Source organism: Macrosteles quadrilineatus, unplaced genomic scaffold (assembly GCF_028750875.1).
Source record: "Macrosteles quadrilineatus isolate MER2022 unplaced genomic scaffold, UCM_ALF_1.0 Scaffold_1__1_contigs__length_201487025, whole genome shotgun sequence".
NCBI classification, from domain to species: domain Eukaryota; kingdom Metazoa; phylum Arthropoda; class Insecta; order Hemiptera; family Cicadellidae; genus Macrosteles; species Macrosteles quadrilineatus.
Window position 1 is genome coordinate 157,674,184 of NW_026542594.1, and position 11,313 is coordinate 157,685,496.

Below are 11,313 nucleotides of genomic sequence, written 5' to 3' on the forward strand. Positions count from 1 at the left end.
ATAGAGAGAGATAGAGGTACATCATATCCAAATCGTTGGGTATATTATTTTTCAGGTACTTTGGTATTATACCGACAACACCTAAATTGGTTACCCTTAGGTTAGGTTAGTTTAGGTTAGATTAGGTTAGGCTATCTTCCGGTTATCTTATCCTAACCTAACATAACTTAGGCGTGGTAACCTAAATTAATTTAGTTGTGGTCGGTGTAATACAAAATTCCCTTTTTTCATGACGCACACATATAAAGTGATGAACTCTTTTTCAAAATATCAAATTATTGATTTTTTTTACTATAAGTTGAGTACTATAGATGGTTTGATCTAGTGTTGGGGTTATGTGTTTGTTTAGAGTTGTGGATGTAGTACGTTTGCTATTGTTTTGTTACAGAGATCAGGTATTGTTTAGTTGTGCATGTTTCAGGAGTCGGTAGCTTGGTAAGTTCGCCCTTCGCTACGATGAACCCTTTCGCTCTTCCCACCTGTAACTCCCAGAACTACGGGTCAAGTCCTCTCATTGGCGCGTCCAAGTAACCCTAGAGCTACCTGCCAGGGTACTTCCAGCTGTAGAGGGCCCTGGACAGTGAGTGAAAATATCAGTGATGATGTGGACAGCTGTTACAATCTTAATACACCATATCCTCAAAGGAACACTTGAAGTGCTGCCTATGTACTTTTTATACGATCCGTCTTATAAGCCGGAGATAGTCAAACTTTCAGTACAATTTTCTACAGAAAGCTAGAGATTATAGCAATCATAAAAATTAAGTTTTTCTACTCAGACGCTTTAATATAATTTATTGTATATAAAACCACGATGGGTTATCCTAATATTGAAATTTAGGATCTCATACTTTGACATTGGATCTCATTAATTTAAGTTCTTTACTAAATGGTTTGATCATATTGAACTTGTTACCTGATTAATGTATGTCTGTATATTGTAAATATTGTAAATAAAAAGTATTCAAATAGTTATTTAGCTATGAGATCTTGGTTTATTACATTGAGGTGTTCAACGATTAACTGAATTTCACAACAGTTTCTAAAATTCCTTATCATTTTCAAATTTATAATATTTTTAATAGCATAATATATTGTTTATTTGATAGTAAACAGTCCGAGTAAGTAAAAAGCAGTGTTGTACAGTGATGTAGTTACTCAAATAGAATTTAGTAATCCTTGATCTAAAGATTATGTAGTGGAGTAATTGGTCTTTTATCCATTCAGGTGATCAATATTATCAGTGAATGAGAAACTTGTCGCTGAATAATCAACAAAATATTGCTCAATACAAATAAATTGTATGACAAGTATATTATGGTCACGCTAATTCATATTACTAAATGAAAATGATATATCATCTAGAATTTACATTTTTCGATTTACGACTTCACTACTGCTAGAAATCTCTTAGTTTCCTATCTTAAGTCTGATGTGACCAAATGTTTAATCTACAATCCCATTGGAATATGAACTAATAACTGTTGAAATATTTATATAATTTTTAAGCTACAGTTGATAGAATCCAAAAAACATTATGTTTAAAAAAAAAATGTTGAAACATTTAGGCAGATTTACTATGAGAACATGTCAGAGTGCATAACAAAAAAATGCAAAGTTTTAGAACTATAATATTTCAACTGAATTGAACAACGATAAACTATAAATGCTGTTAAGTACATATTCACTTTGTACATTATATTTCAGGCTAATGTTTTTATCGAGTACCTGTTTTATTTATTACCACTCACGAACATATCACCAAAACTATGCCAAATGATGTAAATATCTTGTACTATAACCTAAATATAATTGTTAGTACGTTCTGTGTATATTGTATTTGTGAAAACTGTATTAAAGATTATTAAGTCTTTTTGTAAAAATATCTGATATTATTGCCCCTTTAGATATATCACTTTTAGATATTAATTTTATAGATTCAGTTAAGTTTCATAAATGAAGCTGTTTTTTTTTTGTGTGCCTTCAATAATAAAATAGGTAGGTTACATTGACAAGACCTATGATCATTTCAAATTGGTTAAACATCAAAAACAAAATCGCACATTCAAAACATAATTTATACTTCGTTCAATAGGCTACTTATGCAGTTTTATGCGAATGAAATCTACCCCCTCTACTTTGCTTCAATACTTTAATAATTTTCAATGAAATGGTGACCATACAAAGTAGTGGGTTTTTACCCTTACCCTTAAAATAATATTTTAACAGCTGATTAAGCAACATACAATAAATACAAATCAGTGGTGGGGGAACTTCCCCTCAAGCAAGGCCGGCCTTGCTTCAAGCCACCTAAATATTTTGAACAAAGATAGTACATTACTAAAACGTTTAAAACAAACGGTATCAGCATTCTGACACATACTTTCTCGCATCACTGTGGAGAGTAAACAGCTTAATTAATTTTAAAACGTTTAAAACAAATTTGTAGTTTAAAATAAAGTTAGTCTGTTTAGATATCACTGGAAACAGCTGTATTTTATGTTTGCCACCCACGATTAAAAATTTAACATTATTATGCCCTTCAAGTGATTATTTGAAAGAGATTAAGGTATGTAATATTTATCTGTAGTGTATTGTACAATTTCGGGGTTTGCAAGATGTAAAAATAACCTCATGATGTTCAATATGACAAAAAATGTGTCAAACATAATAGAAATGTAAAATAACCTTACAAAATGAAGATAAAATATTCACAGTATAATGGAACTATTGTACAGGCCTGCATTCTCATATATAGGGGATGTGATAATGTCACTAATACATTTGGAATCTATTCACATTCAGGCTAGTGTTGCATATTTTAAAGTTTTATGAAAATTAAAATTTAATGAATCTACGATTTTTTAATATAACTTTACTATGGTACAGCAAGATGCCGGTGTTCATTGTAGTGATATATCGCGACAGCTGGTACAGTAGTGAGGATGTGATGTGAAGACCAGTGACAATGTGACAGTCTGTCTGCGGGGGCTTACACTCACACACGCGTCATGTGACACGTACATCACGTGACCGGTCACGTGGCGTTGCGACAACCAATAATATTTGCGACCGGACGACTCGGATGTCTAATGAATGAATGATTAGGCGCGAACAGTGAGGCAGTTTTGTCCAGCAGATTGATAACACGATAGAGGGTGGGAACATAGAGTGGCGCGAGATGGAAATGTAATCGCGTCATACGGAGGAGTGATGACTGGTTGTGTGTGATAGAGATATAACATCGGTCCACACTTCTATAGGGACGAACCTTGACTGGGCACAAGCCAAAAAGGGTTCACTGGGTTCACTAATCGTCACCTTGGCTGGGCACATGGTCCACGCCAGGCAGACGGCACGCGGCAATGAATCCCTAGAAAATCCCGAGCGACTAGTGAAAGTGCAATGTTACATGTTAATCAAAACAAGGGTTAAGTTAATCCTAAAATCCCAACATTAGATAATTTTTCAAAAGCCAAAATATAAGTGAAGTGATTTGATACCCAGCACACATTTGAAAGACAGCTGGCAACAACAATGAACCTCTTGTGTGAAATTTATATAAATAAAATTACAGTTTTGTCTGTAAATTGCTTAGAACCATGCAGTTTTTGGTTATTTTTACGTTTCATAGCCTAAGAAAGCCAAAACGAGTCTTATCTCAATTTCTGTCTGTCTGTCTGTCTGTCTGTCTGTTTGTCTGTTTGTCCATTCTATGATTCCGTCTGTGACGCCAAAATGTCATTGTACGCGGCCTACTCCTAGAAAACTAGAGTAGCGATCAAGGTCCAAATCATTTTTCTGTATTTACTGGATTGGTGAGAGTGTCTGGCCTCGCCTCTTTGAAAACAAAATAACAAACCATCAAAAACCCAATTTTGTTCGATTTTTGTCAAATTTTCTCCCAATGTTTACTATTACATTTTATAAAATAACGATCAGCTGTTTGGATTAGTTCTCACTTCTAGCTGGCACTGATATGTTTACATTAAAAGTTGTATACAAATACCGCAACCATATCCGATCAAGTTTTGTTAGCACATCCAAACCAAGTGAGATTAAAAACGTTGTGCCTTACTTAACCGGTTAAATTAATCGCAAGTGCAACGATTGTTCTTGAGTTTTGATGACCGGGGAAAATACTGTGAATCAGTGTTGTATTAGTGCAAGGAAACTTTCATTTTTTTAAACATCGTCACCAATACTTACAAAGGTTTCCACTCATTGACGGCACTTCAAGGACAGTTGTGTAAAGTGCAAAGTTAAAAATCACAACTGCAGTGGGTGATCGTGGTTGTTGCTGCGATCTTGGAAGAAGATCTTTCTGATTTCTCTGTGATCGTAACAGAGGTTTAACTTACAGATGTAGCTAACAAGCTTCGAAGACTTTGAAGGCTTTGAAACTGTCAGATATTGTATTTGCGAAGGTTTGTATGTATTCCTATACAGTAATAGTTTTTCCAGCATACCTGGAAAAAATGCACAACAGGTACGAGGTACACTGCCCAGCCAAGGTGTTTCAGTTGCCGCATGTGCCCAGTAAAGGCAAGCCCTTCTATTATAGAGATAGGGCAGGACGAGACTGGCCACCTCAGCTGAACTGAACAAGATAAGCATCCAGTTTTAGACATACAAAAAAACGTCATACGTTCGTACATTTGTTACTAATATTTTAATGCTATCACCAATATTTAAACAGAAACGGTGTGGATCATAAATATAATCAAATTATTACGTCAATAACCTGAATGCATATACTTATAGCTGCTATACTTAACAGCTGTTTATACAGTTCCATCTCACATAATATTAACTAGAGCTCGCCCCGTGGTCGAAAACTTGACCAAAATTACGTGTTGGGCAAACTTTCCCTTGCGATACACAGGAGCTGAGAAAAAAGGTTTTCAATAAACATGCTTGTCTAAATATATAAAATTAGTCCCATGTTAAATCTCCATAAGAAAGTTGAATTTCCATTTTTGACCTAATTAACATAAATATTCTCAAAGTACAAAAATCCTGCACGTATAGGTCCGATAACCTTTCATTTGGTACAACCCGTGTGTGAATCGGTCCAGTAGTATGGTCAGGGTGGCTGTCGTAAGCTTAAAAGATTGGCTCCATGTTAAATCTCTATAAGAAAAGTTAAATTTCCATTTTGACCCAATTAACACACATATTTTCAAAATACAAATAAAGCCTGCACATTTAGGACAATAACCATTCTTTTGGTATAAACATTGACTAAGGAAATAAAAGTTTGTTTCCCTTGTCTGTGGTATAACCCACGTGCAATTCGGTCGAGTACAGTATTATGATCAGGCTAGCTGTCATGAGTTTTGCAGAATTTTTATAATATATAAGGTAAAATCGTGTTTACTTTCGGGTCAGTAACATCATTAGACAGTGTATATGATCCATAACGTTTCTGTTCTAATATTCGTGATGTTAATGCACTTCAATGATAATTCCTTCAAAATATTGGTTTAGCATGTGTGCTAAAAATGTGTGGTCAATGAGAAACGTGATAAGAAATCAGTAAACCTTAACTAGACACATTTAAGAACGAGCAATAAATAATTATGCAATGGGATAACTTAATATGTTGAATATGAGTAAAATCATTGATTCATTTAGCTCTTTGTTACAATTAATATGTTGAAAATGGATCATTTTTGTTTGGATAAATCAGTAGTACAAACTAAAACTGAAATAGTCATTGTTCTCATGTGATTCTAAAGACAAAATAAAGGAGTTAAGAGTTTCCAAATTCTAATATTGACAATGCAGCTACAGTAGTTCTAATCGAAACAGATGAGAAACAACAGATTAGAGAGTCATAAAACGGTAAACGCAGTCAGCTCATTTGTAAGAGTGGAGGGAAGATGATCTGGCGAGCATAAATCATAGAGTGTAATTATTGATAAGGGTTGCGTGGTCAACGTCGTTACGTAGTTCAGCGTGCAGCGGCCATGCGGAGCCGACCAGCCAACCTACTTAGGGTAATTAAATAGTCACTGTATTGATGATTACTTACCATGCGTTTCTGGTCAGTACGACTTGACATACGCTGACACTGACTAATACTTCAAGGTTGACAATATTTAATATTTTCAACATTTAATTTAGCATTCCACTATCTAAACTTATAGTTTTCAATTAGGAGAAAATCAGACAACCAAAATAGTACCAGGTAAGGTTTGAGAAAACATCCATATTATCTATAAGTTTATAAGATTAACGTCCGCAATAGTGAGTACTACGACTATCCGGAGTACTATCCTAATAATTGGACCAAATCGTTAATTACGAGGAAAAAATGTGGTTCGGATTCCACAATAAACTGTAGGCCCCTTAGTTGCCATTAGCTGTATGGGCTATTAATTAACAGCTGTGTCTAAGGAACATGTCGGCCTTAGTCACTAACAAGACTACAAGATCGCGTCACTCATCCTACACTCATCCTTCACTCATATTTGGGTTAAAATACGCACATAGTGGCGTCCCCATCTTAAATAATTGATAATTGATAAATAATTAATTGATAAGAAATCATTACACAGTGTCATGAAAAGTACTTACAAATCGGTAAAACAGCAAATAATAGTAACCCCGTTTGATGATGAATTAGGGAAATTACCAACCGCATATGATATTAAACTAGTAAATGCTGCTAATTCAAAAGTTTGTTCTGTATCTTTGGATTTTGAAACAAAACAATGTAAATTTCTTCCCATTGATTCTCAGGTACGGGTTAAGAGGTTCTCTGGTGTTAGATATCTGGAACACTAAAAAATTTGCACCGATTAACTAGGTTATTGATGTCTTTCATCAAACCCAAAATAGGAACTAAAATGTTGTATAAATGACCTTGGATGACATGGTGATTTCACATACATCCCTTGTCTTCTCACTCAGCGTACCTAATCTGCCTATAAAAAATAACTTCGATGGATGACAAGGTATGGTATTTTACTATATGTTTGCGCGACAACACTGATGTTCCCACATAGAGCACTCTGTACTCTTATCAGTGATCTCACCACCCAGCAGCCGGCCTCTTTAAGCCAGATTATTGTTTAACAAAGTGGCAATCTCAAAGCGGGTTCCCCAATAAAGGCTGTTATTAGTGGGTTTTGATGGGGCGATGTCGCAGATAGCTGTGACACGCATTAGCCAAACATCGTGATCGCCCCCCCCCCCCCAGTGACGTCACGGCACGTGTGCCCCCCCCTCCAATCAACCCTTCAGCCTCACGTTCATTCATTGTTTCTATATGATTACTTGTATGCGTGCTCACAAGTATCGTATTCTTCATTGTTGCTGTTTGATTTGATTCTTATTGTAGTGTAAATATCGCTCGGTGTCAAGTTTCCTGAATGAGAGGGAAAACAAATCACAACACTGCTGGCTTCTATTTGGGTAACTTATTTGACGATTTTGGCCATTGATTTGCTAGTTTGAACCCGGATTATTTTTTTTAGAAAAAGTATCTACGTCAGTAATTACGCTTTTGTGATTTGTATGACGATAACAGCATAGCTGTCGATAGCCCCCCCCCCAAAAAAAAAAAAAAAATTACAAAAGTATTTGTGGAGATTTTTTAAACTTACATTGGTATTTTCTATAAATTTATTGAAACTCTAGTGTATAGAAAACTATTATTTAATAACTACATATGCAATCAAAATCTAAAGTGGGGGATCCTTATTGGAGGCAAATTATTGTGTTTTTGGATAGCTGAGAACAATCATAGGATGCACATCAGTGTTTGCAAGTTTGTTGGCTGCTAAGTTGCTAGACACGATTAATAATCCACAGGCTCCTCCCTTAACCTTGATACCTTGATACACATACCAGTAGTTGGATCATCCACTATACAACGGCTACAGTAACTTTATTTTAAGTTATATTTTACAATAAAATATTAATTCTTGGTTCATTAAACCTTTTTTATGTGATTTGCCCGAAATTCAATTGCTGGTTTTCCTTTAGGCAATTAAAGAATGATAATAGTCTACTTAATTAAAAAAACAAATACCTTGAAAATCATGGGCTGGCTCAGTAAAATTTAAATTATATTGACCCCAAAAGGATTTTCAACTGTCAAGACCTCCCAGATGACTTGACAGAAGGAAGTTCCTAGGTCGTCCCTAGGAAGAAGGTACTAGTGGATGAATACTATGGCTAAGTATATGATGTTTACAGATTTAGTGATTTTGACTAGTCAACAGTGGAAGCCTTTATTGCGGTAGATAACCTTTTTTCCTTCAGTCAGGGAACCACCTTTTCAGAGCGACATAATCAGGTAAGATCATGATACTTACTAAGTTTATAACAAATCACGGTACTTTCCTGTTAAAGGGAACATTCATTATTATCGATGATTTTTTCTCGATATATCGATATTAACAAATTGAAACATATCAGCTGACAACTACGATAAAAAATATTGTTCAGTATCAACAAACGATAATGAAATGAAACTGTTCTAAAAACAAATAACCTAACATAACTAACCAAACTTGCTGTGTAACATTCCATGTTTAACTTGCCTTTTCTGTTATCAAAAGGAATTTTTAAATAGTACAGCAAGTTTGGTTGGTAATGTTAGGTTAGCTTAGAACAGTTTCATTTCTTAATCCATATAAAATAGACTATTTTAGCCTAAACAAGATCAGTTGTCAATATGTAATGGATCGGTAAACAAAAATATCGATATATCGAAAAAATCATCGATAATAATGAATGTTCCCTTTAACAGGAAAGTACCCAAATCACTAATCAATTCCTCTACACACTACCATTAACAATTTTGTGATTACAAGCGATAACTAACAATAGAATAAAAGTGTGTCCAAAGATTTGTTGCTTAAAATTTCAACCGTTACAATTTATTATAGTCATACTAAACACATTTTTTAATTGTTTGACAATATATGAGTTACATCGCTTCAACCGAAAGAATCAATTGTAAACCAATTTAACGTGAAACTTGTTATTCTTAAAAGAAATACTTTCCCTTATTTGAACAAAAATTACCCATATTTCAAAGGACGAAGCAGGTTTAGACTTTTTGTTAAATAAATTGAAAATTCCTTATGAACCTGAGGAACAATTACATAATTGTGTGGTTCGTAAAACTGTCATTACAGTTGTTGGTTTGACGAAAGAAAATTCCAAGACGAATAATTGAAGATTATTAAAGATTATTGGAAGATGTGAGTTATTAAAAACATAACATTATACATTTCAACAGGAAAAGTACCAAATCACTTGACATCAAGATCTCCAGTTGTAGGTTTTTTTCTGAATTACGATGCATTTATTTTTTAAATTTAACTCAACAACTTTTTATTTTCTTCCCCCGAGGCCCCGTTACGTACAGCTGACTCAAGGCACATTTTCACCATCACAACACGTGAGCGGTGGTAAAGATAATCTAAAGCACCAGGTAGCTCACTATAGTCACCTCGATATGTGTTAATCGCGCCCGTCTGAGCGAGTACGATTAAAATCGGATGTCTTCTGCGAGCTGGTATCGGCATAACGGTCCAACGGGGACACATCCAGCTGATAACAAGGAGTGATATGGACAAAAAGTGGTGTGCTGTCGCTGGAGTGCCATCTACAGCCGGGAACCTGCATTCGCAATGAGCTCCTGCATATGTGTGTGTCTGTCTTTTGTTTCCTTCCCTTACATCGACTTTTTATCGTATGTAAAACGGCTGCCTTTCAGGCGTTGTAAAATGGCAGTAAATATTATTGCTGAATGTTCTTCCTCTACAGAAGGTTGGGAGGCAATAACCAAGCTCTTATAATAAACGTTCAAAGATACGTTTATTATTATTGATGAACTATTATTTCCGTATTGTGATTTGCTCTGTTTTCAAATATTTAATCCTGATATGTTTGAGATTTTAAGTTTCAAAATCGTTACTGTGCCTTCAAGTACAGTACCTTTGAAGATATCTGTCATTAGGGATTTTAATACTTTACCAAAATGTATTTAATTATTCAAACCGAGAGCAGAGTGTTAATAAAATTCCAAACAGTAGTAATATCCACGTTAATAAAATGGTTATTTGGTAGACATAATGTCTACCAACAATATGTAAATAAACATTGGTGTGTCTTTTAGGTATAAGCAACGTTGATACTTTGCTTTTAGGTGTATATGCTTATTATATAGCATATTTTGAATTATTTTAAATTACTTAGGCTAATGAGGTGTATTTATAATCGTTTTAGTATTATTGAGCGGAGCGAAGCAAAGGCAACGACTTGGATTATTACGTTTTACAAGGATATACATAATTTGGGTAAGAGTGTCAAATTAAGGAACATTTCAGAATGCATTCTCAAAAACTGCCTGATATTTGTAGTTCTTTTGTTTCCTTTAGCAACTTCTGGCAATGTTTTGAGATAGTTGAATGTAGAACACTTGCTTGAAAACACATTTTCATAATTATTCTAAATGTGCAGAATTTTAGAAAACAAACCTCTTAAGTGATGGTGACAACTATTTGTGCAATTCTCTCAAAACAGGCAAGTCTTTAAAAAGTTACGTCTGCTAATCGTATGGATCCATAGAGGATTATTTCTGCCTGAATTGCAAAATCTGGCCAAGATTGAGAAAATGTCGATTGGTTTAGGTTCAAGGTCGGGTTTACCGATACTAAGGATATGTAAGTAATGTCCACATGTTTACTTATGAAACTTGTTACAGATGTTAATAGTTCTGAGCAAAACTGATAAGTTAAATTGATGAAATAGTTGTATAACTGCCCTCTCTTATAATTTATTTTTGTAAAAAAATACAACCGACTTCAAACGCTCTAAAAAGAATGAAATAATTTCAATAAAGTAAACTTTTGTATTAGGCAAGCTCACGTAATTTTAGTCGGCGCGGCTCTATGATGATTTTTGATACAAAATTGAAAGAGGGTGTCCATATTGCAGGTGACTATCTATAACTAATGGTGTTAATCTGCATGTCTTTTTCATAGTTATGCGTTAAGTGTTATTTTATTGCCGTAATCAGAGATCGGCATTATAGTGGTATTAACGAGTATCTTTAAAAAGATTAGAACGCATTTAAATGTTTCTAACTTGGAAAAGTAACGTTTTAATACTAAACTAGCTCCTTTTCCCTATCATAATATCAAACTAAATTATTTTCCTGTTCATATAGAACATTTGTGTGTGTTATTTTCATAATGCATTTATTCTGAAGTAAACATAAAATACAAGAAAATATTTCCTTTAATATATAAACAAAACAGTTCAGTATATTTTTTATATATTTATGAT

General features: G+C 34.3%; 1 protein-coding gene across 1 annotated transcript in view; it reads left to right on the plus strand.

The window, feature by feature from the left end:
- Positions 1-995, plus strand: part of LOC128983050 (transcription factor collier) — a 104,257-nt gene extending 103,262 nt beyond the window's left edge. The window contains exon 14 of the mRNA XM_054402182.1: positions 422-995. Coding sequence (XP_054258157.1) covers positions 422-531 — 110 coding nt within the window. The 3' untranslated portion in view covers positions 532-995. The remainder of the gene's footprint in view (positions 1-421) is intronic.
- Positions 996-11,313: the final 10,318 nt, after the last annotated feature.